This window comes from Callithrix jacchus, chromosome 3 (genome assembly GCF_049354715.1).
Source record: "Callithrix jacchus isolate 240 chromosome 3, calJac240_pri, whole genome shotgun sequence".
In the NCBI taxonomy this organism is placed as follows: Eukaryota; Metazoa; Chordata; class Mammalia; order Primates; family Cebidae; genus Callithrix; species Callithrix jacchus.
In genome coordinates this window covers 176,279,435-176,306,996 of record NC_133504.1, presented here as the reverse complement: position 1 = coordinate 176,306,996, position 27,562 = coordinate 176,279,435, and the positions used below count along the sequence as shown (strand labels likewise).

Here is a 27,562-nt window from a genome sequence, read left to right as displayed (position 1 = left end):
CACTATGCAGTCGTCTATTCAGCAATCTTGACAACAAGCTCTGGCAATCAGTTTCTATTCCCGGGAGTTGCCCAGCGCTCCGCCCACGTCCGCTTGGCAGAGCTCGCCCCGCCTCCTCTCCACCCATCTTATGACGTCACTTGCAGGCCCCGCCCCTCTACTTCGCGTGTGTCCCGGGACTGTCAAACCACGTCCGGAAGCCCCGCCTCTTCGCCCCCGCCCACAAGCGCAAGCGCACGCGCACACGGATCGGGCACACCCCTGAGCCCCCACCACAGCGGCGGGATGGTCCCAACAGTCCAGTCACAGGTGCTGCCCGTCCGCCCCGCCCTCTAGACGCACGTCCGCTCGCTCCGCTCCCAAGCCAGTCCTCGCGCGCGCGCCGGCCGCACCCCCAAAGCCTCGCCCCTCCAGGCGCGCGCCCGCCTACCGCGCGCCACGTGCTTGCTGGAGGGCGGCGCGAGGGGCCGAGCCGACAAGATGTTCTTGCTGCCTCTTCCGGCTGCCGGGCGAGTAGTCGTCCGACGTCTGGCCGTGAGACATTTCGGGAGCTGGGGTCTCTCCGCCGCAGACATGACGAAGGTGAGAGGCGACGGCTCGCTCCCGGTCCGCCACTGGGGCCCTGCCCGGGGGCGACTGGGGCAGCGGGGCGGGTCGAAGCCGTGGTTTCCGGGTGTCCACGCCAAGTTGCAAAAACCAGTTAAAAAGACAAATTCTCTCCTTGCGGGGATCGGCCTAGGCCGCTGAGGACCCCATTGGTCGTGTGGAGGGCGCGCTTCCCCTGCTCGGGGCGAAGTAGTAAAGGCTGTAGCCGCTCTTTAGCCGGCTCCGCTCGGCGCGCCCTTGCTCCAGTCGTCACCCGCGGTCCTCGTAGTAACGTGGGGAAGGACGCGGCGATGGGGCTCCCACCCGAGCTCTTGGAGGAAGCCCGAGTTTGGCAAGGTGAAAGGTTTTCTGAGGCCCCAGAGTCACAGGGCTCCTTCCCCAGCGGAAGTGAAAGATCAGGGAGTAAGTGGCTTGGAAGAGTTTCTAGAGGAAAAGCATGACTCTCTAGAGAAAAGGGCTCTGCTGAGAGACCCACGTTTCCCAGGATTAAAGCATCTAACAGAGAAAAGTGAACTCCAGAAAATGTGGAAGGTCTCTCTTCAGATGTGAAGGATCTGGAGAGGGAATGGCTCTTGGAACCAGCATATGCTTGGGAGTCATGCCTGAGCACCAGAAAGAGTTGACTGTCCCTGCAGAAGAATGTTCTAGGTGGAGCTTGAGCTCCGATCTCCTGCAGGCACTGCAGTGGCGGAGGGATCAGTCGGCTGACCAGTGTTGTCTCCAGTGCTGTGCCACAGCCTCCCTAGATGACAGCTTCCCAGGTAGATCCATTGATTCCCGCGGAGTGAACCATCTTAAGAAAGTTAGAACCTGGCAAAGGAATCTTGTTTTCCTCGGTGGAAAAGACAGAGAGGGCATTATTCTAAGTGTCTGTGTGGTTTTGTGGAAAGACCAACTGCTGGACGTGGAGACATCTGGATTCTCACTCAGCCCTACTGCACAGGAGCTCCTGTGTCAAAGTAGGTTTCAGTTTCCTTATCGATCAAGGGGGAATAAGACTACATGTTCTTTCCACCTCACAGAGTCGCCATGAGGCAGACAAAACATTTTTAAAGTCATAAATTGCCGTGCAAAAGTAAATACTAAGTATTACTGGGTTTGCTTTCTCATTTCTGGTATTTGAGACCTGGGGCTTGTGAAGGAGATGAAGGGAGTGAGCTACTAAGTGCTGAGAGCCGCTAAGTGCTTAGCAGAATGCTTTTACCCCTCCCTGGGAAGTTGGTACTTCTCTTTCAGCCTCTGAGTTGACCACAGCTCTTATGTGGCAACAGTCCTTATGATGGCAGGCACGGCCATTGGCTTGATGGGAGCAGCATCCTAAAATATCCGGGATTTGCACTTGAGGATTGTAGGGGAGGAAAATCTTCCTTCTACCCTCCTAGGTTCTGTGACTGGGCCTACAGAAACTGAAATAAGATGTATTAACAGGAGAAAAGGATAGAGATTTCTATTTGCTGTGTTTACATCTACACAGGAGTCTGCAAGAGGAAAATGAAGACCTGAAGAAGCATTGGGCCCAAAAGCTTGTAATCCTTTTTAAACAAAGAACAATACCTTGTGGGGATGTGACAAGACACAGGGGTTTGGGTTAGGGCTACTAAATTGTGGAATAATGACTAGGAAAAATATATGGGGTAACTTATAGAAGATAAGGGTAAGTTCAGTAGGTTTGTTTGTACAGGTCCATTTTGGTGTTTACTTCCAGTTTCTGGTGATAAGAATGTTCTCTTCCTGGTACAGGGAGAGCACCTTTCTCACGGGAATTTGTATGACCTGCTTTTAGGGAGAATGGGAGGTCAGAGAGCCCTTCTGCACTTGCTGTTTCTCAAGCACCTTATGCTCAAAATAATCAATGTGCCAAAGTGGTCTATTTTGGAGGGGCATGTTCTGAATTTTTTCAGGATATAACTTGGTGACAAATGGATTTTTCTTAAACAAAACATCTTTCTACTTTATATGAAAGTGAAGCTATCTCCTGGCAGTGAGTACAGAAACCCAGGGCAAGGTCCAGTGTGGGTAGCTATGGGTCTTGCTTTGGCAAGAATCTGAAACTCTTCAGCAGGTGCACATGTAACTGACCCCAGCACCTGCTTATATTTTGGCTTTCTTCTGCCCTTAGGGAGGACACAGTTTGGGTGGAATTATTTGTTCCTCCTGAAATTTGGGGACTCCTGAGCCTCTCTAAGGGATCTACTTTAATTCTATTATATTTATATTTTTTGCTCATTCACAGGGTCTTGTTTTAGGAATCTATTCCAAAGAAAAAGAAGACGATGTGCCACAGTTCACAAGTGCAGGAGAGAATTTTGATAAATTGATAGCTGGAAAGCTGAGAGAGACTTTGAAAATGTAAGTGTTGCTTGTGTGCTCCAGTGCTTACAGTTCTTAAAGTGCCCCCAAATTGAAACAATTATTTTTTCTTCTCTTTTTTTTGAAACAGAGTCTTGCTCTGTTGCCCAGGCTGGAGGGCAGTGGCATGATCTCAATTCACTGCAACCTCTGCTTCCTGGATTCAAGTGGTTCTCCTGCCTCAGACACCCAAATAGCTGGGATCACAGGCATGCCTACCATTCCCAGCTAATTTTTTTTTTCTTTTAGTAGAGATGGGGTTTCACCATTGTTGGCCAGGTTTGTCTTGAACTTCTGGCCTCAAAGTGGTCTGCCTACCTCCGCCTCTTAAAGTGCTGGGATTACAGCTGTGAGCCACTGTGCCAGGACAAGAATACTTTTCTATGCCTTTCTGTCAGAAGAGACAATGCTGGGAAGTGCTCTGGCCAGAGCAGAAGTGAAAAAGCATGTGTCTCTGGAATGCACTTTGGTACTTTGTGTTTCAGTATGGGTGGGTCTGCAGTTTTGGGAAGTCAGGCCATTTCCAGCGCAATCATAAATCTATTGTGAAAGACTGATCCAGAAGAATCTGGAAAGTACCAGATTTCTTCAGCCTAACCTCCTGGCTCAAATTAACTTTCCCCATTGCCTTCCCACCAGCCCCTCTACCTTGTTAAACTCCCCTTTTCTCTGTGAGAGACAGCAGTATCCCTTGGACAGTTAAAAGCAGCCGAAGTGTTCTGCTGCTTATTGCATGCCTGGAGTTTCAAGGGCTTCTTAAAATCTAAAATACCTGTGAATCACCAAAATGCCAAAAGTCTCCATGGGGCTGCAGATCCTGACAGTAGGGAAACATTGTAACTGCAGGCTGTTTTTGGCAGACATAGAAGTATCCACGTAAACCACTGCAACTGTGTATTATTCGGATGATACATAGCCTATTAGAGTCTAATAGCTATCTAATCATCAGAAAAGAGGATTTGTGTATCCTCTCAACTATGAGTTCTTCATCAGCAGTACCTGTAGAACATTCTCAAGTGCATTGATTAATTCATTCATCCAAAAGCTAACCTGCCTTCCTTAATGGATCGCTGTCAGCTGCATTCCAGAGCTTCTTTGTTCCGGGCCTCTTATAGTCATGGATCTGTTTTGTTTGGAAATTGCCCTGGATTGGCAGTATCCGGTGTCTGGTATCCGCTCTGTAGAGAAACCACAAAGACAACCTCCAAGCCAAACACCACTTAGATTACTGCGTTTTTGGTGTCTTGTGTCTTTTATTGAAAAGGTTTGAGATTCATTCGATTCAGCGTCAGTCTGTGCTCAGATGACTTTGTATAGCCGTGGCATTGTGTTCCACTGTTGTTTTCAAATACGTTTGTATTAGATCTAATCTGAAAGTTTGCTAAATAGTTTTTGAGCTAGAATTAGAAAGGCCATGCCTAAGGAATCTGAGCTGCGCTCAGTAGATCAGCAGTGTAATCTGTATTATACCTGTAATCTCAGCACTTTGGGAGGCCAAGGTGGGAGGATTGCTTGAGCCCAGGAGTTCAAGACCAATCTAGGCAACATAGTGAGACTCTGTCTCTATTTTTTTTTTTTTTTTTAAAGAAAGACATCTGACTTGAGAGTATTCTGTATTTGGATAAAAACATAAGTGAAGCAAGACTGCAGAAGCAGTTAGCAGAATAGGGTGATAATGCTGAGTATGTAAGTGTCCCTTCCCAAGCGAGCCGAGAAAACTACTTGTTTTAAAACGGCTCTTCCCTCTTGTTTCAGATCTGGCCCACCTCTGAAGGCAGGCAAGACTCGAACCTTTTATGGTCTGCATCAGGTATGAAATGAACATGATTATTTGGTAAACTCTCAGTGAGCACCTACTGTATACCAAGTATTGTGGCTCTCTAGTCATACTAAACATTTTGTGTTAGATTTTATGATTTTTCCAGTATTAAGCAGAAGTATTTAAGATTAAGAGGTGAATTGCTATAAAAAATACTGCATATCCTATATTCCTCAATCTGAAGGCTTTCTTTATCCGGTTGTGGCTCTGGCTTACATAGAATTATTTGCAATAGTATCCTCAGTCACTCTGCCTCTCAAACATAGAAGTTATAAAATTTCGCCAGGATACAAGGGCTTAAAGGAAAGAAAAAACAAAACCAAATTTCACCGTGAGTTTAGCCCTGTTGCTGTGGTTAAAGTAATTGTGTGGGACCTCAGTGAGTTTCCACATGTAGAATTCCCTGCTGGAAAGGACTCCTGAAAGAAACAAAGTGGTTGATTTGGTGTTCTCTGTGGGACAGGACTTCCCAAGCGTGGTGCTAGTTGGCCTCGGCAAAAAGGCAGCTGGGATCGACGAACAGGAAAACTGGCATGAAGGCAAAGAAAACATCAGAGCTGCCATTGCAGGTTATTTCACTTTTAAGTTTAAAGAATCCTGAGGATCCACTGTTTATGATGACCTCTCTTTCCCCCTTTGTGTCCTTCTACCAACCGCCCTCCCCTTACCACATTCACACAGAAATCATTCATCTTAACAAAAATTCAGTTCCTCTTACTGAATATGCTTGGCCTTATGATAAATATAGATTAGCTCATGGAATTTTAATTTTAATCTATCCACACCTTATTTCGGTGTTTTACTACCATGTGTTTGCTCTTGTAGTTTTAGAGCTGTGTTCTACCAGAAACTAGCGTGTAGATTTTTTGTAATGCCATCCTGGTGTTGCCTGACTTTTAAATAACACAGAGTCATCAGATTTTACGAATAAGGAGAGTAAGGAAGCAAAGTGTGGCATGCTTGTCTATCACTAGCCAAAGGCGTGTGCCCTTACCAGTGTGTCCCAGGCAAACGCCATTGAGTCACTTAGCCTTAAGCAGCAGGATGGGCCTAATACTGAGGAGAGCTGTGATTAAAAATGCTTTGGAAGACATTTCTGAAACAGTGATAATCGCCTTGATTACTCTTTATGCCTGTATCTGTTATAAATGCTCATTAACTTTACTTTCAAAGCTCATTGAAGTGGTTATTTAGTAACTTCTATTTGGGAGTTTTTGCTGACCTGGTCTTTATAACATGCCATGTTAATAAGTAGACTTTGTTCAGTTCCTTGTCCATAATTTCAGCATCATCATTTCCCTGTCATTTTTAATGTGAGAAGCTCTTGGCAATTGGGAAGCTTCATCAGGAAATCATAGTGTTTCAGAAATTATCCTAGGAATAATTGCCACATGATGAGAGCCTATACTGCTCTGTGAGGAGCTATTCATTCTCTCCTTCAGCCTGTCCTTACCACCACCTAGGAGTGAGGTATTCTGTAAAATGCACTCACACCCTCATTTTATAGAAGAGGAAACAAGGTTCAGAACAGTTGGGTATCAGGGCTGGATTTGAACCCCCGCTGTGTTGTCAGCACACCACACCATTCCTCTGCTGTCTGCTATTCCAGTTGTCTTGGACTGACTCCAGTTTTCCGATTCCTCTGTCCTTTCAAGCGGGGTGCAGGCAGATTCAAGACCTGGAGCTCTCTTCCGTGGAGGTGGATCCCTGTGGAGATGCTCAGGCTGCTGCAGAGGGAGCCGTGCTTGGTCTCTATGAATACGATGACCTAAAGCAAAAAAAGAAGATGGCCGTGTCGGCGAAGCTCTATGGAAGGTGATGGAAGAAAATTAGGAGGAGGGTGGTCCTCCCTGGCATTCTGCATTCTGACAGCCTGGCCTTTGGGATATGAGCTGCCTGCTTTTCAGCACCCCGCACTGCTGCATGGCTTGGCTGGGACCTCCCCATTGCCTCAGCCATTTTAATAATGTGGTCACAAGCCCAAGCTCTGCTCCTGGCTCTCCGCATGTGCCTGTTTTCCCCATGACTCCCTGACCCCACCTTGTTTGCTGTTTACAGGGAAGCCATACCACGTAGTTCTTCCCTGAGATGGAGGAATGACATGACAGACATGTCCCACAGGTTTCAACCCAGATGTGTTCATTTAACTGGCACCTGCTGGCCTTGTGCTAAACGCAGGTGTCACACAGATGAAGAGGTCCTCTGGGTGCTTGGTCCTTGCCCTTGTGGGAGGACCCATCTGTAGGCAGATCATTGAGTACCTGTTACATGCCAGCCTTATTCCAGGTTTTGGGAGATGAGGTCCCTGCCATCAGGAATAAACCGGATGAGACCTTCAGCAGATGGTGCCAAGCACAGTGTGGAAGCCTCTTCCCTTCATTTATGTGGTAGATTTAGAGCTTAAAAGACTCCACAGCACAGGCCCTTTTTTATGCAATTTGAGGATTCTGAAGGGAAGTGCCTGACCAGGTACCCTCTGGTTCTGCTCCAGTGGCCTAGCACCACCCGAGGGTTGGCAGCTGTGGGGAGTGGGGGAGAGTGCGGGCTCTGCAGCCAGTCAGCATGGGCTTAAGTCCTGGCTCCACCACTTACTCGTTGGGGGACCTTGCTGGTTATGTGACTGAAATCTCTGTGCTTCATTTTCTGCATTTGCTTAGTAGAGTTGTAATACTGATTCCATAGGGTTTGTGTCATCACCCAAAAGAGCACATCAAGTGGGGGGCACCTGGCAGGCCTTCCAGGCCATCTACTGTTATGTACCCATCTCCATGCTGCCACAGGAAGAGCCAGGGTGCCTGTATCCTTTCTCTTCTAAAGCTGACCCTGCTTATGGATGGGTTGGAATTTGCAGTCCCAACTTAGGTAAAAGAAGGCAGAAAGGTCTTCAGTGCCACATTAGAGCCATTGTTAATACGCTTGCTCTGCAGTTAGCACCTGGGGCTGCGCCATTCCTGATACAGTGAAGGAGAACAAAACGGGCCTTTCTGTGGAAGCCTCTTCCCTTCATTTATGTGGTAGATTTAGAGCTTAAAAGACTCCACAGCACAGGCCCTTTTTTAATGCAATTTGAGGATTCTGAAGGGAAGTGCCTGACCAGGTACCCTCTGGTTCTGCTCCATGTGGCCATGTTTTCTGGCTCTTTGCATCATAGCGTCCGTCTGCTGCCCTGGGTCAGATCACAAAAAATGAATCCAGGTCCTGTGTGCCAATTGTTTTTGGTTTGTAGTCTTCCTCTTTTATTTTCTGTAAGCTAAGAGTGTCTCCTAGTTGCCAGGTGGTCAGAGTTCTTGAGAGGTTGGTTGACAGTCACTCTGTCTTTCTTCTGCCAGTGGGGATCACGAGGCCTGGCAGAAAGGAGTCCTGTTTGCTTCTGGGCAGAACTTGGCACGCCAGTTGATGGAGACACCAGCCAACGAGATGACGCCAACCAGATTTGCTGAAATTATTGAGAAGAATCTCAAGAGTGCTAGTAGTAAAACCGAGGTCCATATTAGGTAATTCAGGATTGTGTCACAGACTTGGGATGTTATAGCCAGAAGGACTCTTTGGGATCCTAAAATCCAGCTCCCTCACTATTTAGAGGAATAACTTGAGACCAAAGATTTGAGATGACCGGCCGGAGGCCACACGGGAGCTGGAATAGAGCTGAGTGAGGTTCTTTCTATCCTTGCCTTTGAGAGAGAGTGTCATGGTATGCTGTGTACATGTGTGTTTCATAACCATGTTATTTGAATACAGTTAACATACCATACAGTTCACCAATGCAAAGTGTGCAGTTCAATGATTTTTTTTTTTTTTTTGAGACAGGGTCTTGCTCTTTTGCCCAGGCCAGAGGGCAGTGGCATGAATGGGCTCAAACTCCTGGGCTCAAGCCTCCCACCCTAGCCTCCTGAATAGCTGGGATTACAGGTTTGTGCCATCATGCCCAGCTAATTTCTTAATTATGGTAGGGATGGGTCCTGCCATGTTGCCCAGGCTGTTCTTGAACTCCTGGGCTGAAGCAGTCTTCCCACCTTGGCCTCCTAAAGTTCTGGGATTATAGGCATGAGCTCCCGTGCCTGGCCTGATATCTAGAATATTCACAGAATTGTGCTACCATGACCACAGTCAATTTTAGAACATTTTCATAACCCCCAAAAGAAACCTTGTACCCATTAGCACTTACTCCCTGTTTCCCATTTTCTGAAACCATCAGGGATGGACACTTCAGTTGTTTTTTGGATACTATGAATAATGCTGCTGTGGGCATTGTATACAAGTTATTGTGTGAACATACTTTTATTTCTTTTTGGTATATGCCTAGGAGTTGAATTGCTGACTCAAATGGTAGTTCTGTTTAATTTTTTGAGAAACTTAACATGGTTTATTTTGGTGAATTCTTTCTGTCTTTACTTTTGTATACAAATGAAGAACACAGCATGCCTAACTAGGCATGGGATGAGAATTTCTGCCACATAGATTCCCTTAGCTAGATTCCAGTATTGCTGCTCCCAGGCAGCCCTGAGTGCTGTGTCAGTGGGAGACTGTTGGAGCTGAAAGGCCCCCCATCCAAGTCTATCGCTCTCTTGGGATCTCCAACCCCTTAAGCAAATCAACTCAGAGAGTTTGGGAATTTATGGTTAAAACAAATGAACAGGTATTTGTTTGACCTAAAGAATTCTTGTCAAAGTTGTTTCCCAAGGGTAGTTCCATTAAAAATTTTTTTTTTTCAATGGAGTTTCTCTTTTGTTGCCCAGGCTGGAGTACAATGGCACAGTCTCGGCTCACTGCAGGCTCCGCCTCCTGGGTTCAAGTGAACCTCCTGCTTCAGCCCTCCTGAGTAGCTGGAATTACAGGCATGTGCCACCACACCCGCCTGTTGTGTTTTTTTTTATTATTATTATTTAAGTAAAGACAGGGTTTCTTCATGTTGGTCACACTGGTCTTGAACTCCTGACTTCAGGTGATCCGCCTACCTCAGCCTCTCAAAGTGCTGGGATTATAGGCATGAGCCACTGCACCTTGCTAAAAGAATTCTTTAGTATTTAATTGTGATTAGAGTTAATGTTTTTTCAGGAAAGCACCTACGGTTTAGAGAGAGTGAAGAAAGATTTATAGTCTATAGAAAGCATAGTACTTGCAGCTTGATAAAATTTCTGGAATGGTTAGTATATGTTTAATCCGTAGCAATATTTAGGTTCTATAAGATATCTTTGGTAGAGACTCTTCCTTATCTGAGAAAGCACCAGAGCTACTTTGTGGTCAGCAAATAGTGGTTAGGACAGCTCTGGTGTGCCTGGGATCTGTCATACAAATGCATGACAGCAGTCCTTGTCCTTGAAGGAAGCGAGGATGTTATAAGAAGGAATAGGCAAGTAAATGGGGTTTGCAGAGGGACGAGGGGGATTGCCAAAGAATGTGGAGCTGCTGCCACAATTGTGCCCGCCTCTATTTGCAGCTACTCAAGAAGCAGGCAGGAGAACCAATCAAGTCCAGAAGTTCAAGGCCAGCCTGGGGAACATAGCAAGAACTGTCTCTAAAATAAAAATTAAAAAAGAATATGGAGTCTAGGCCAGGCGTGGTGGCTCATGCCTATAATCTTAGCGCTTTGGGAGGCCAAGTCAGGTGGATCACTTGAGGTCAGGAGTTTGAGACCAGCCTGGCTAACATGGCAAAACCCCATCTCTACTGAAAATTTAAAACTTAGCCAGGCGTGGTGGTGCATTCCTGAATTCCAGCTACTTGGGAAGCTGAGGCACAAGAATCACTTGAACCTGGGAGGTGGAAGTTGCAATGAGCCAAGATCATACCCCCGTACTCCAGCCTGGGTGACAGAATAAGACTGTCTCTCAAAAAAAAAAAAAAAAGCTATGAAGCCTAAGGCAGAGTCCTGCAGGTTGCGTAGAAGTTACAGGACGGGAGAGTGGGGCAGGGCAGTTCAGATGAGGAAGTTGAGCTGAGCAAAGGGAAAAGAGTTCAGCAGAGACCAGGCAGGACACATGGGTGGGATATGACTCGTTAAACTGAGGCATCGCTGCACTAAGCCCTCTCCAGTGTAGGCGGGTGTATATGAAGGAAACACAGGCAGTTCTTCCACAGGGCAGGTCTTTAATCACACATTGGGTGCTGAGTTTCTGATTTAATATGCCCACATTGCACAGCTTTGTTTTTTTTTTTTTTTTTGAAGTGATTTTTAAAACTGTTTTATCTTCCAATTTAATTTTTTTTCCCCTTTGAAGTATGCTGGTCATCCCACCATGATGCAGTCCTAGTTTAATTATTTTAACAAATAAGTGCTGGAGGAGCGAGCATTCCTTGGCTATGGTTGTCGCTGGTCTGCGGGAGTATAGGATTTCCCTCTTGGCCTCGTTACCACGGCCAGAAATCCATACAGAGCCCTTTTGTGCCCCAGCCTAGAAAGAAGAGTAATACGGCCTCAGTTTTCTAGTTTGCACTAAGGACTGTTTCCATTCTGTTACCCCACTTATCCCATGTTTATCAAGGAAGAACTAACTAGTTTTCTCACTTAAAGATGCCTCAAGCTACAGTTGGAACTGTGCAAAATGGTGTGTGACAACATTAGAAAGATAGAATTCAGCACTTCTAAAAAAGCAGATAAATAGGATATTTTTTCCAGTCATTAGAATATAGCTTTCGTTTGCTGTTTGTTGACTGATTTTTTTTGTGAGTGTGTGATTTTTAGAAATAAAGCAGTGGACCCCTTACCTATCTTTAAGCACTCTTTGTGGTCTCAGAGCCTATTGTTAATTTTATTTTTTTAAGAGACAGGGTGTTGCTATGTTGCCCAGGTTGAGTGCGGTGGCAAGATCGTAGCCCACTGCAGCCTTGACCTCCAGGGCTCAAGTGATCCTCCTGTCTTAGCCTCTGGAGTAGCTAGGACAGCCGCACATGCACCAATATGCCTGGCTGATTTTTTCTGGTCTCAAATTCCTATCCTCAAGTAATCCTCCTGCATTGGCCTCTAATTTCATCTTTATTATATCTTATCTTATTTGTTTTAGAGATAGTTTCACTTTTTTGCCCAGGCTGGTCTCAAACTCCTGAGCTGAAGCAATTCTCGTGCCTCGGCCTCCCAAAGTGCTGGGATTACAGGCATAAGCCACCACACCTGGCCTTCTAACTTCATCTTTAAATTAAAATTGTAGAAATATCTGAGTAGATAGGAGGGGAAAAATTAATTATACAGACCATAGACTATTAGTTGACATTGTATTAGGGAAGGAGGAAATTAATTACATAAACTATAGACTATTAGTTGACACTATTAGGGAGGGAGGAGATTAATTACATATACTATAGACTGTTAGTCGACATTGTATTAGGTGCCACACGACTTCTCTTAGTAACTCTATAATCTTTTGGTGGAAGAGTTATAGACCTCATTTTATAGATGAGGAAATAGGCTCAGAATCAAGTGACTTGCCCAAGAATATACAAAAAGTAAATAATGGGACCTGATTATTGAAACTTAATGCGTGTATACTTTAAGAGCTTGTATATTATACTTTTTTACACACTGTGATGAGCTTTTTCTCTTATTTTGAAATAAAGGTAACAGTATATTTACTTTTTCCCTCTTTCTGCCCTATAGACCGAAGTCTTGGATTGAGGAACAGGCAATGGGATCGTTCCTCAGTGTGGCCAAAGGATCTGACGAGCCCCCAGTCTTCTTGGAAATTCACTACAAAGGCAGCCCCAATGCAAATGAACCACCCCTGGTGTTTGTTGGGAAAGGAATTACCTTTGACAGGTATTTTTTTATGGTGTTTGTGCTTTGTATTTTGGTGAATTGCTTGTATTCAGTTAAATTACTTGGTTTATAGGGGTGTTTTTTGTTTGATTGTGTTTGTTTTTTTGTTTGTTTGAGACAGAGTCTGTCTCTGTCACCCAGGCTAGAGTGCAGTGTCACCATCTCAGCTGACTGCAGCCTCTGCCTCCCAGTCTCAAGCAATCCTTGTGCCTCAGCCTCCTGAGTAGCTGGGATTACAGGCGTGCGCCACCACACCCAGCTAATTTTTGTATTTTTAGTAGAGATGGGTTTTCGCCATGTTGGCCAGGCTGGTCTCGAACTCCTGGCCTCAAGTGATTCAACCACCTCAGCCCCCAAAATGCTGGGATTACAGGCATGAGCCACTGCGCTGGGCTGGTTTACAGTTTGATTCAAAAGCATGGTGTTCAGTTGAAGGTATACATTACTTTAAACTTATTAAGCTACCACCTATAAAATGCTTAGTATATGTCAGAGACGATCAGGTATTTTGCATGTATTAGCCATAACTATACCCCCGTGGGCTAGGTATTGTAGACATTTTACAGGTAAGGAGACCATGACCCAAAGTTTAAATAATTTGTTCAAAGTCCCATAAGTAATAAGTGGAGTCAGAAGTCAAACTGAGGTGTGTCCTTTTTTTTTTTAAATATGGAGATGAGGTCTCATGACATTCATTGCCCAGCCTGGTCATAAACTTCTGTCTCAAGCAGTCTTCCTACCTCAGCCTCCCAAAGTGCTGGGGTTACAGGTGTGAGCCACTGTGCTCTCCCTAAAATGTCTTCAAATTTTTCTGCCAAGCACTTTGTTTGTCCTCTGTGGCTGTTAAAGATTCTCCATGAGGTTGGTGGTGATGCTCTTGTTTGGATTATGCTGTCTTCCCTATGCTTGCTTCAGATTATTACTTCTTATAGCTGACCAGTCTAGCTCCCATTAATCTTATTAAACCATAAGTATTTCTTATGGAGTTGGAAACTGTATCTGGTTATTTCAACTAAGGAGAGGCTGAACTGGGAAAGGAGTTCAGTATTTCCCATGGGAAGCATTTGCCACCGGAAAAAAAGTTTCAGGGATGCCAGTGAGTATGAGGCGTAAAAAGGGCTACTTAGCAGGCTGGGCGTGGTGGCTTATGCCTGTAATCCCAGCACTTTGGGAGGCCAAGGCAGGCGGATCATAAGGTCAAGAGACCTCCTCTCTACTAAAAAAAAACAAACCCACAAGTCAGAAGTCAGTTTAACTTTCTAAATTTTATTTGCTATATTGTTTTTATAATATACACTTTAGTACAATAGTCTAATGCTCATAACTTATAAAAAAGCATGCATATTTTGAAAGGGATGTGCTCGAAATCTTTTACTGATAGGCTCTACCAGGAAAATCATTTGGAGATAAGTGTTTTAAAGGCAAAAACATGAACTAGTGGGTGGAAGACACAAGGAGGCACTTTGACCTGCTAATGTACGGAGACTACACTGCCAGCAAGCATGCCACTGACAGGGTCTTCCCATGTCTGGAAGCATTCTGGAGAGGGCGCAAAAATGAACAAGAGGACATCAACATCTTATGGTTCTCTAGCGGCATTTTCCAAAGTAGTTTCCAGGTAACATGATTCCCAGGAATCAGGGCTCCTTCAAAAGGAAATACAGAAAATGCTACATTCTGTACCCTGAGAAGTCCTGTAGTTAAGCAAATGAAATGAAAATAAAACCCTTCATGTGCTTCTCCAACCTAGTTTTCTTTGCTAAGTAGCCTTTTTTTTTTTTTTTTTTTTGTAGATAGGGTCTCACTCTGTTGCCGGGCTGGAGTGCAGTGGCGCGATCTTGGCTCACTGCAACCTCTGCCTCCCAGGTTCAAGCAATTCTCCCGCCTCAGCCTCCCGAATAGCTGGGATTACAGGCATGTACTACCACTCCCAGCTGATTTTAGCATTTTTAGTAGGAACGGTGTTTCACTTGGCCCCCCAGAATGCTAGACTTACAGGTGTGAGCCACCATACCCAGCCTAAACTTTTTTTTTTTTTTAGAGACGGAGTCTTGGTGCGTTGCCTAGGCTGCAGTGCAGTGGCGCAATCTCAGCTCACTATAACCAGCATTATATGGTGCTTTTATGTGATTGTTAACCCTCAGTTAATGTACTTTTTAAATAAAGTGATTTTGGCCATCTTCTTTGCTATTAATATTGCACATTGTCCATTTCCCCATAGTGGTGGTATCTCCATCAAGGCTTCTGCAAATATGGATCTCATGAGGGCTGACATGGGAGGAGCTGCAACTATATGCTCAGCCATTGTGTCTGCTGCAAAGCTCAATTTGCCCATTAATATTATAGGTAAGTGAAGCAAGGGATTACATCTCAGAGAGCTTCTGGATTCCAGACAGATAGGAGGACAGAAACAACAGACATGATGCCCCTAATCTGAAAAGATAAGAAATGATTTTTAAATAGTTATCAAGCAGAAGCTATTTAGCTCAGATAAGTGTTTTACTGTCTGAGCTAATTGAGCTAAATGTATCTGCAACCAGTGGGCTGTAACTGGAATTGATTTGCTTTACTTCCGCAAAAAGTGGTTAGCAGTCAGGAGCACAATGTCAGGTTTGTAGCTGACATTATTAATTTTGCCTGGTAGTTGGGGTGGAAGGACGCTGTGGCTCGTTGACTGATTGCCTTGTAGGATTGTGGCCGGTAAAATGATGCAACACACAGACAGCTCCTGGGACAGAAAAAGTGTTCATTATTTCGCAGTTCTTAGTAATAGAGGATGCAAACTCCCAGGCACGGTGCTGGGAGTTTGTATAATAGCATTGCTCGCACTCATTTCAGAGGAGACTGGGAAGGAGGAGAGAGTCTTAGGTTACATGACAGTGCCCAATGTCATGTCCGTTGCACAAGGAAGGTGGATTAGAATCCAGGCCTGTCAGAGATAACCCCCTCCTTCACTCTCATAGCCCTTTTGTTTTCTGAACTATTTAAAAGTCAGTTGCAGACACCATGACATGTCCTCTAAGGAAAAGGACATTCTATGTAATGACAAAACCATTATCTTTTCCAAGGATTAATGCAGTAACCTAATTCTTTCCGGTTGTGTAAAAAATGTCCATTTTACTTACTTATATTTAGTTTTTTTTTTTTTTTTTTTTTTTGAGATGGAGTTTTGCTTTTGTTGCCCAGGCTAGAGTGCAATGGCGCAATCTCAGCTCACTACAACCTCTGCCTCCTAGGTTCAAGCAATTCTGGCTCATCCTCCCAAGTATCTAGAATTACAGTCATGCACCACCATGCTCGGCTAATTTTGTATTTTTAGTAGAGATGGGGTTTCTCCATGTTGATCAGGCTGGTCTCAAACTACCGACCTCAGGTGATCTGCCAGCCTCAGCCTCCCAAAGTACTGGGATTACAGGTGTGAGCCGCCGCGCCCAGCCTACATTTAGTTTTTAAATCCAGAAACTAACATTGTCTTTGGTGCCATGTCCCTTTAGATTTCTCAAGTCTAGACCCTATTCCTATTTTCTTCCATGGCATTAGCAGTGTTGAAGGGTCTAGGTTTGTTTCATGATATTCTGCAACTTGTATTTAAATTGCTTCTTCTCGATTAGAATCAAGTTAGACTTCTTTGGGAAGACTGCTACATGGCGATGTGTATTTCCTGTTGCTGATACAAAATGTCAGTTATGACATTGGTGATGTTAAATTTGATCACTTGGTTAAAGTGGCCTTTGTGTGTTGCTTCTCATGCCTCACAGGTGGCCTCTTGTCTCAGGAGTGGCATGTTTAGACCCAGCATATACTGTGTGCTTTCATATATTCTTTCCAATAGGTCTGGCCCCTCTTTGTGAAAATATGCCCAGCGGCAAGGCCAACAAGCCAGGGGATGTTGTTAGAGCCAGGAACGGGAAGACCATACAGGTTTGTACACGCACTACACAGCACTGCCCATCTGGCATTCCTCAGGAATCCCACAGTAGCCACGTAACCACAGCTTGGATGGATGCAAAGCCCCAGCACCATATGAGGGGAGGGTGCTGTCTTTAGTGCTGAGTAGGCTTTCTTTTCCTTTTCCTTTCCTGTAATAGGGTCTCGCTGTGTCACCCAGGCTGTAATGCAGTGGCGTGAGCATGGCTCACTGCAGCCTTGTCCTCTCCAGGCTCAGGTGATCCTCACACCTCAGCGTCCTGAGTGGCTGGGACCACAGGTGCATGCCACTATGCCTGGCTAATTTTTTGTATTTTTTGTAGAGACAGGGTTTTGCTATGTTGCCTAGGCTAGTCCCAAAGCCCTAGACTCAAGCGATCAGCCCACCTTGGCCTCCGCAGTGCTAGGATTACAGGCATGAGCCACTATTCCCAGCCCCTGAGTAGCTTTCCTTGCAAAGGCAGAAGTAACTCTTTGGGATTTTGAAGAATGTTTTTCCAGACTTATTGTTCCTCCCACTTCCTGTATGCTGTACACACACGTTTCCATGAATTTGCATCCAGCCCTGCAGAGTGCAGCAAAGCAGTAAATCTGTGGGCTGTCATCTGCATATACCTGTGCTATGAGTGACTTTTCCATTTTGGGTATTGACGTAGAAAACTGTCCTACATCATGGGCCCTGCATTCAAGGGGATGTAGCAGCAGGTCCTCCGGGTGGCATGTGCGTGCACATGTATACAAGCCGCCGATGATGACTGGACCGCCATTTAAAAGAAGGGAATATAGGCCGGGCGCGGGTCCCAGCACTTTGGGAGGCCAAGGCGGGTGGATCATGAGGTCAGGAGATCAAGACCATCCTGGCTAACATGGTGAAACCCCGTCTGTACTAAAAATATAAAAATTAGCTGGGTGTGGTAGTATGTGCCTGTAGTCTCAGCTACTTGGGAGGCTGAGGCAGGAGAATACCCTGAACCCGGGAGGCAGAGGTTACAGTGATACGAGATCTCGCCACTGCACTCCAGCCTGGGCAACAGAGTGAGACTCTGTCTCAAAAAAACAACAACAAAAAAGGGAATATAGTTAGGAAGTGTTACTGAAGTTAGAGTTCTCATTTCTAGAATTCACACTGCTATGTAGCTGTAGCTTTCTTACACTCTTAAACCTTGTTTTCAAAAATCTTTACATTTTTCCCCTTCATGTTACGAAGTTGTGGGTAAAATGCACTAGACATTTTTCTATTTATTTTGGCTTCCAAAGTCATCAACCTTAGGTCATCAGCTCTTGCACAGGGATTATTATATTATTATTATTTTCTAATTTTTAATTATAGATGAGTTTTCACCATCTTGCTCAGGCTGGTGTCAAACTCCAGGCCTCAAGCCATCTCCCCACCTCTGTCTCCCAAGGTGCTGGGGGATTATTAAATCATATTTACTCTCCAGATTAGATACGTTCCTGTTCTCATTGAAGTGTATGAATGGCTTTGATAATGACACATGTCACAGTAGCTTTTTCCGAATTTTCCATCGAACACTGTTGCAGATGTCTAGTTTTCCCATTACCCATGCTGTCACCCTTTCTGTTTTGACGCTCTGCAGGTTGATAACACTGATGCCGAGGGGAGGCTCATACTGGCTGACGCGCTCTGCTACGCGCACACATTCAACCCAAAGGTCATCCTCAATGCCGCCACCTTAACAGGTCAGACCGCACGCCTGCCTTGTTTTTGTTTGAAGGAAGTCTTGTTGGTTGTATGGGTTTCACACACTATAATCTGGGCATTATTTTGCCAAAATTTGGCTCCATCCATTCACATTCAAAGATCTTTCACCAGAGGAATTGGTCTGTAGTTGTAAACTGTTTTGAATATTAGGCTCGTTGTTTTAAAACATTCCAGGCTGTACCTTTATTTATTTATTTATTTTTTTGAGATGGAGTCTCACTCTGTCGCCCAGGCTGGAGTGTAGTGGTGTGATGTTGGCTCACTGCAACCTCTGCCTCCTGGGTTCAGGCAATTCTCATGCCTCAGCCTTCCAAGTAGCTTGAATTACAGGCGTGTATCACCATGCCCGGCTAATTTTTGTATTGTTTTGAGACAGAGTTTCACTCTTTTTGCCCAGGCTGGAGTGTGATGGCACGATCTTGGTTCACTGCAACCCCCGCCTCCTGGGTTCAAGCAGTTCTCCTGCCTCAGCCTTCTGAGTAGCTGGAATTACAGGCGCCTGCTATCACGCCCAGCTAATTTTTGTACAGAGTTTTTGCCATTTGGCCAGGCTGGTCTTGAACTTCTGACCTCAGGTAATCCACCTGTCTTGGCCTCCCAAAGTGTTGGGATTACAGGCGTGGGCCGCTGTGCCTGGCCTGAGCTGCACCTTTGAAAAAAGAAATAACAAGTGGGCCAGATGAGCTCATCTAAAGTGACATTGAAAAATGATGTTAAGAGATGGTTTCGAGCTGGGCGCAGTGGCTCAGTCCTGTAATCCTAGCCCTTTGGGAGGCTGAGGCAGGCGGATCACGAGGTCAGGAGATCGAGACCATCCTGGCTAACATGGTGAAACCTCATTTCTACTAAAAATTCAAAAATGAGCTGGGTGTGGTGGCATGCACCTGTAATCCCAGCTACTCAGGAGGCTGCGGCAGGAGAATCACTTGAACCTGAGAGGTGGAGGTTGCAGTGAACCAAGATTGGGCCACTGTACTCCAGTCTGGGTGACAGAGTGAGACTCTATCTTAAAAAAAAAAAAAAATGGTTTCTATTACAATTAGCATTTAATACAGATCTGAAAAGATTAATGATAAATTCACAAATCAATAGCTTTTACTTATTTGAACTAATCGTAATGTATCTGATGCCCTCTGAGTTTTCAGAACTTTTCTTTTTTGTTTTCCCCAGAACTTTTTATACTTGATCTTATAATAAACACAGTTTATGGGGTAGCAAGATCCTCATTTAACAGAAGTGACACAGTGTGAAGCCTGAGCTTTAAGGCCAGGCTCAGGTGGGACTCCCAGCTGTGCCACTTACTAGTCAGTCAGCCGTGGGCAAGTTCCTTGGCCCTTTTGAGCATTGGTACTTGGGGACAATTCCATTTGCCTGGAGGAGTTGTAAAGACTAGAGGGAGTTTTTGGAAAGCTTCTTTAACACAGGCTGTGACACCATCAACCCTGGAGGGCTGGGAGTAAATTCCTAAAGGGATGACAGACAAACAAGTGTTGTCTTACTGCCAAATCGCAATGTTCATAATCTTTCATCTAAAAGTTCTCTTCTAGTAATTCATCTCGACTCTACCTGCCTTTTTTTTTTTTTTTTTTTTTAAGATGGAGTCTTACTCTGCCACCCAGGCTGGAGTGCAGTGGCATAATCTCAGCTCTCTATAATCTCTGTCTCCCAGGTTCAAGTGATTCTCCTGCCTCAGCCACCTGAGTAGCTAGGATTACAGGCGTGCACCACCATGCCCAGCTAATTTTTGAATTTTTAGTAGAGACGGGATTTCACCATGTTGTCCAGGATGGCCTCCAACTCCTGACCTCATGATCCACCTGCCTTGGCCTCTCATAGTGCTGGGATTACAGGCATGAGCCATTGCGCCCAGCCTTCTATCCCTTTTTAAAAAAAATTAATTTCTGAATCTTAAAGTCAAACTCTACCTCTTTTAAGAGGAAAATTAGATCATTTTGTATCCTTTGGTTTTATTCTTGCCCTGATCATGTTGAACCTTTACTTCAGCAGAAATCATGTTCACTTTTATACGTAGGTCTAAAAATAGTCCACAGGTCTATTGCCAAGAGTTCTTTTTCTAAAGCTGGCATTGTAGTGTTTTCATGGTTTTTGGTCTCCCTATTCAGTTTAGGAAACACTTTAAGCTGAAAAGTAGAGGTTCTCTGGTGGGGGTTGGCGGGGAGGCAGTGGTGGTGAAGCGGGTACCCCCTCACTGTAAATGAGGAATCACAGAGGATAGATACATCAGACACATCCAAGTTTTACAACTTAAAAATAACTTTCGTAATTACCACCTGAGAAATACATCCTACTCTACTTTTTTTCTCAGTCTGAGAGGTTGAGAAGGTAGGAAAGTTGGCCCTTAGTAACCAAGGGTGACCTTCTGGGTGAGCTTTCAGACCACGCTGGATGATGGTTCCCTAAATACTGCTGAGCCCCTTCTGATTTCCAGAAGGTCAGGTTCAAAGAGGAGAATAAGAACCAGTTTCTAACCTCAGGCTCTTGTTAGGAAGAAGTACACAGTCTTCAGAAATAAAAGACCTGATTTTAAAACTTGTCCTACTTTTTAATAGCATGTGACTTTGGACTAGGCTTTAGTTCTCTCATCCATAAAAGGGATATAATAGCACTTTGTTTACAGGAAGGATTCCTGAGAAGATTAAATGAGATGATACAGGTTGATGTCTCTGGCCCAGAATATCACAGACACTGAACAAATATTAGTGTCCTTTGAAAGACAGGCCGTACTCCAGATTGTAGGAACAGTGACATATTCGGGGATGGCTGTTCAATCACGGTGCTTCTCTTCAATTTCTTACTGCATAGGCATAATTTAGGATTCAAGGAGTGTGGTGCTATCCTCACTTTCCTTGGGGCTTTGATTCTTCTAGATTATGAACAATTCTGTTAACATCGATCAGTGAGCATCACAACACAGGGCTCCACATGTGCCTTATAAATGAAAATGGGGAGTATGCCTCTGCTACTAGTCGTTCTGAAATGGGTGGTGGTAATAGTTCTGGAATTATAGAAAATAAACTATGTAAATATATAATGAAATCATCTTTACAGCCGTGGTCCCAAGTGGACCAAATTAAATATTTATGTCTGCATTTTCTGATACTTTAAGGAAAGGTAGCATGTTCTTGTTTGAGGGGGATCATCCATCTTTTCTATGACAAATTTTAAAACTAACAAATGACTCTTATGGGGTTGATTGAAATATTTTGAGGACAAGTGAATAATTATGTAAAACCCACTAACTTGTAAAGTATTAATGGGTATGTATGTGTTGTCCCTTAGTATGCATGGGGGACTGGGTCTGGCATCCCCTCTCAGATACCAAACCCACAATGCTCATATCCCGTATGTAAAATGGCGTAGTATTTACCTATAACCTGTGTACTTTCTCCAGTATACTTAAGTCATCTCTAGATTACTTACACTACTTAATGCAATGTAAATGCTATGTAAATATTTGTTACACTGTATTGTTTAGGGAATAACGACAAGAAGAAAAAAGTCTGTATGTTTTAGTACCCATGCAACCATCTCCCTCCCTTAAAAATATTTTCTGTCTGCATTTGGTTGAATCCCTAGATGCAGAACACGTGGCTATGCGGGGTCGACTAGTTAGTAGTAGCTTCAAGTTTCAGTTTTCCTCGAGAGAGTTGCTAATGAGCAGTTTCATGTAAAGACATGGTTAAGAATTTAAGGAGCAACCTGGCCATACTTTGCATTATAGGGAAGAAATGCCACCTTGTGAAGACATAGCCCAGTTTCAGTGCTGTCTCCTCTGACATTTCATATGCCTGTGCTGGTATTGGTGGTGGGTTCAGTGCTGGTCCCGGTACTGAAGGGTAGTAAGGTTTGCTTTTCCTTTCAATAAATACTTAAGCTCCTTTATGCCAGATAGTGTGCTTGCTGGGCCCACTTGACTTCCTTACAAATGAGCCAGGCAGATAACCAACGAGACTGTTGGAAGCCAATACCACAGCGAAAGGAGGCAGCACTAAGTGGCTGTACCTGATTGTCTCTTCTCAAGAGGACCTGCAAATCTGCATTGTTAAGTTGATTTTTTACAAATATGCTAATTATTGTAAAAATAGAAGTCAGCCAATGGGACACAACTTTGTTGGAGGAAAAAAACTAAAGATGAAACAAGTAAATATGATGCAGTCATAACAGATATCGAATTCTTATAGCAATACTTACTGAGATGTGATTAAAATTACTGACAAATTAGACTCCTCAATGCCAGTAGTATATAAATTATGATACCTCCATGTGGTGGACTTCTTTTTTTTTTCTGAGACAGAGTCTTACTCTCACCAAGCTGGAGTACAGTGGTGCAGTCTCAGCTTACTGCAACCTCTGCCTCCACGGTTCAAGCAATTCTCCTGCCTCAGCCTCTTGAGTGGCTGGGACTGCAGGCACGTGCCACCATGCCCAGCCAATTTGTGTATTTTTAGTAGAGATGGGGTTTCATCATGTTGGCCAGGGTAATCTCGATCTCTTGAACTCATGATCCATTTACCTCAGCCTCCCAAAGTGCTGGGATTACAGGATTGAGCCACTGTACCTGGCCCAACTATTTTTAAATAATTAAAGATACTTTCAAACATTTGTTTATAAAAGAGGAATTTTTTTTTTTTTTTTTTTTTTTAATTTTAAGACAGGGTTTCACCATATTGGTCAGGCTGGTCTTGAACTCCAAACCTCAGGTGATCTGCCTGCCTTGGCCTCCAAAGTGCTTGGATTACAGGCGTGAGCCACCACACCCGGACTTTTTTTTCTTTTTTTTGAGACAGAGGCTCACTCTCTTGCCCAGGCTGGAGTGCAGTGGCACGATCTCAGCTTACTGCAACCTCTGCCTCCTGGGTTCAAGTGAGTCTTCTGCCTCAGCCTTTCAAGCAGCTGGGATTACAAGTGTGTGCCATCACACCCAGATTTTTGTATTTTTAGTAGAGATGGGGTTTCATTATGTTGGCCAGGCTGGTCTTGAACTCCTGACCTCAAGTGATCCCCCCGTCTTAGCCTCCCAAAATGCTGGGATTACAGGGGTAAGCCACCACACCTGGCCAAAGAGGAATAAAATTTTAAGGCATAAAAGGAAGAACACATGCTTGAGCATATATAGGATGGTGTTAAGTGTTTTTTATGAAAGTGTAGAAGTTGGGCTGGGCGTGATGGCTCATGCGTGTAATCCTAGTGCCTTGGGAGGCTGACATGGGAGGAACACTTGAGCCCAGGAGTTCAAGACCAGCGTGAACAACATAATGAGACCCCATCTCTACATGTTTTTTTTTAGACAGAGTCTCACTCTGTCATCTAGGCTGGAGTGCAATGGCACTATGTTGGCTCACTGCACTGCAACCTCTGCCTCCTGAGTTCTAGTGATTCTCCCTGCCTCAGTGTCCTGAGTAGCTGGGATTACAGGCATGCGCCACCATGCCCAGCTAATTTTTGTATGTTTAGTAGAGACGGGGTTTCACCATGTTGGCCAGGTTGGTGTCGAACTCCTGACCTCAGGTAATCTGCCTGCCTTGGCCTCCCAAAGTGCTGGGATTACAGGTGTGAGCCACCGTGCCCAGACCAAAAAGAAATTTTTAATTATCTGGCCATGGCGATGTGTACCTGTAATTCCAGCTACTCAGGAGGCTGAGGCGGAAGGATCACCTGAGCCCATGAGTCTGAGGCTACATGTAGTAAGCTCTGATCACACCACCGCACTGCAGCCTGGGTGACAGTGAGACGTTTCTCAAAAAAAAATTTAGAGATCTGGAAGGAAATGTGAAAAATAAATAACAGTTATCCCTAAAATGAAATTGTTGGTAAAATTCAGTAGGTTCTTTTTTTTTTTTTTTTTTTTTTTGCGTTTCCAATAATTTAAGTGAATTCTAGCTTGAAAAACATAAAAATATGTTAAGTATGCACAGAAAAGATTTTTTTAAACTTATCTATTTTTGAAAATGAGGAAGCCACTAAATAGGGTAAGTACTAAGGTTTGTTTGGATCTCCATGGCAAGAGCCCATTCTGCCTGGAGAGACTGCACTTGACCTGAGGCCTTGTGTCTTGCAGGTGCCATGGATGTAGCTTTGGGGTCAGGTGCCACTGGGGTCTTTACCAATTCATCCTGGCTCTGGAACAAACTCTTCGAGGTAGGGGTAATATTTGTATATCTAAATGGTGGGGTTGATGAATAAATTATTCTAGCCTTAGAAGGATAGACTTCTTCAACTCCTGTGTTAAAATGATTTTTATGCTGCAGGTTTGCCTTTGAATTGAAAATTAACCACAGCAATAAATTCAGTTCAGTGGTGTTGGGTTTTCCGCACATGCTCCTAAAGGAGGGGTTGAAGCCACCCTGCTCTCCTCCAGTAGCCTCAGAATCATGTGGAAATGTCTTACGAACTCTGTGGCCATGGTTTAGAATCCCTGAGGTAGAAATGGTTTTGAAGATGGCTTTGGGGAGCAGGGTTTGTGACTGTGCGCTGTGAGTCATGTAAGGAAGCTCACCCTGCAGCGATGAGGATGTCTTCAGACCGCTGTGCTCTGTCCTCCCTCCGTGACCCTTCACAGCCAGCCTTTTCTCAGCAGTCATCCTTGTTTACACACACACACACACACACACAAACCCCCACCCACCCTCACTTACTGCCATCGGTTTTCGCCTTCCAGCACCACTGTTAGCCTAGTTCAGTCTTGAGGCAATAAGTGACTCTGGCCTCCTGACACCTGGTTCAGCTTCTGGGATAATCCTCTCTTGGGCTGCCTTCTCCTATGACTCTCCTGCTTCCCTCTCCAGATCTGTTCCCTTTGCCTGCCCTTTGGCTGCTGTTCAGTTCAAGGCCATAGGCTCTTCCTACTCTACACAGTCCTCACAGGGACACTCCAGCCGGCATGTGTGCCTGATGGCTCCCGTCTCTCTCCTCAGCCCCAGCCTCTGTGTACCCACATGGCTGCTAGACGGCTCTAGCCGGCTGCTTACTCATTCTTTCAATTAGTAATTATTGGGAGCTTGCTCTGTGCCAGTGGAGGACAAACATAAAATGTCCCCAAATAGAATCTTGAGGGTGGTTTAAGGGCTAAACTTATTTTCACCCTAAACTGCTTCTCCTTCATATATGTCATCATTCGTGAAGCCCAGTCCTCCCAGCTCTGCAATATTCAGCTCTATCGTCTCCTTCCAGTCCAGGACAGGAACCTCTCCTCTAGCCTCCCACATAGCCATTATCCCTCTCTTTCGTGACACCCACACATTGTTGTTTTGACTTTTTTTTTTTGAGACAGAGTCTTGCTCTGTCGCCAGGCTGGAGTGCAATGGCACAATCTCAGCTCACTGCAACCTCCAACTCCCTGATTCAAGCAATTCTCCTGTCTCAGCCTCCTGAGTAGCTGGGATTATAGGCACATGACACGATGCCCAGCTACTTTTTGTATTTTTGGTTGAGATGGGTTTTTACCATGTTGGTCAGGATGGTTTCTATCTCCTGACCTCGTGATCCACCCGCCTCAGCCTCCCAAAGTGCTGGGATTACAGGCATGAGCCACCGTGCTCAGCCTATTTTGACTTTTTAAAAACATTTAAGCTTTTAAAAAAAATCTCAGTTATATGTGCGTAAATTAACAATCAGCAGCCCACAGTCTGTTTTCCAGAAGGCAGCCACTTTCCACCCTTAGCTGATTATCTGTTTACTTATGTCTTAAAATAATAGCTTATATTGCCACTTCTTGATTTTTCACTTTTAGGTCTTATCTTTGACTTGTTACCAGTGAGTTAAATAATCTTTTTATGTATCTGTTTCTCTTACTGGCCTGTAGGCCCTCAGGTGGCTTCAGCACACCTGATGGTGCTCACTAGTTCAGTAAACAATGAATGAATGAGTGAATGGGTAATGAATGAATGAATGTGGTCACCTTGTCTCAGGACTTCAGTGATACAGGTCCAGTAACGTGTTTCTATCACATTGAAGTGACCTGCCTCATGAGAACCCTTTCACCCTAATCAACCCATAAAACCTGGAATTGTAGTTTGATGATTTTACCAAAATGCCCTACAGATTTGTGAAACTGCTTCACGGCATTCCTGATTTCTTTTATAGTTCTAAAATAAATCTTTTAGTGAATGGACACAATTCTGAAACCTATTTTATAGTTTCAGGTTTTAGAGTAACAGGTTAGAACAATTCTTCCTTCATGCATTGAGCATCTCAATGCCGTGACTTTCCCAGAACCTACTTCATCCAGTCTTCCAACTGTCACACCTGTTTCTTCTCTAGGCCAGCATTGAAACAGGGGACCGTGTCTGGAGGATGCCTCTCTTCGAACATTATACAAGACAGGTTGTAGATTGCCAGCTTGCTGATGTTAACAACATTGGAAAATATAGGTATGTAAGATAAGCTAAATGTACATTTATAGAGTCATCCTTGATTGCCAACATTTTCCATTTTATCCCCTTATAAAAGGTTTAACTATTTAATTTCCTTTTGGTGTAGTGTTTGTAAGGTTTTTAATGTCTTGAATTTCAAGCATTTCTTCAACCAGGTCTCAAAATTTGCATGTTTCCAATCTAAAGCTAATTTTAAGTGAATGGTAAGGGTAAGAGATGGAAAATATGGGAATTCATTACCATAGCAAAAAGGAATCTAGAATTTATCCTTTACTGCTTAAAGCATTATGTGAAAATAAATATTGTGAAAGTGATATGTGAGTTAGCATCTTAATAGGTCCTATAAGCTTGACTTTTGTTCTATAAATGTATGTACCAAGAATGTGGGATCTCTGTGCACATTTACATGGGGTTATAAAGTCCTTTTTGTCTTTCTCTGCAGGTCTGCGGGAGCATGTACAGCTGCGGCATTCCTGAAAGAATTCGTGACTCATCCCAAGTGGGCACATTTAGACATAGCAGGCGTGATGACTAACAAAGATGAGGTTCCCTATCTACGGAAAGGCATGACCGGGAGGCCCACAAGGACTCTCATAGAGTTCTTACTTCGTTTCAGTCAAGACAATGCTTAGTTCAGATACTCAAAAGCGTCTTCACTTTCTGTCTTAAATTGGACAGTTGAACTTAAAATGAAAATCTTTCAGAGAAGATAAAGGATGGTATTTTAAAACGTAGGACACAATGAAATTTGTATGCCTTGATTTTTTTCTTCATTTTACACAAAGGTTTATAAAGTTAATCTTACTTGGCAAGGATTTTTAAGATATTCTATAAATGACTAAAATCTTTAGAACTTCCGAATCACTTTTCAGAGTGTATCTTTTTAATTGAGAAGCAAAATTGTACTTCAGATTTGCGATGCTAGGAACACCAGCAAACTGAAAGTTACTATGCACTTGTCAGAAACAATAAATCCAACTTTTTGTGCTCTCTGA

The 27,562-nt window shown here is 44.2% G+C and overlaps 1 protein-coding gene across 1 annotated transcript; it reads left to right on the top strand.

Annotated features, from left to right (window-relative positions):
- The first annotated feature begins 449 nt into the window (after positions 1-449).
- LAP3 (leucine aminopeptidase 3) lies at positions 450-27,562 on the top strand. The gene is made up of 13 exons (XM_002745957.7): positions 450-582; positions 2,840-2,955; positions 4,711-4,765; positions 5,238-5,343; positions 6,430-6,589; positions 8,104-8,268; positions 12,366-12,524; positions 14,746-14,870; positions 16,357-16,445; positions 18,050-18,152; positions 24,254-24,333; positions 26,455-26,564; positions 27,010-27,562. Exons 1-13 carry the CDS (start codon positions 481-483, stop codon positions 27,197-27,199), a joined length of 1,560 nt encoding a protein of 519 aa, XP_002746003.3. The 5' UTR covers positions 450-480; the 3' UTR covers positions 27,200-27,562.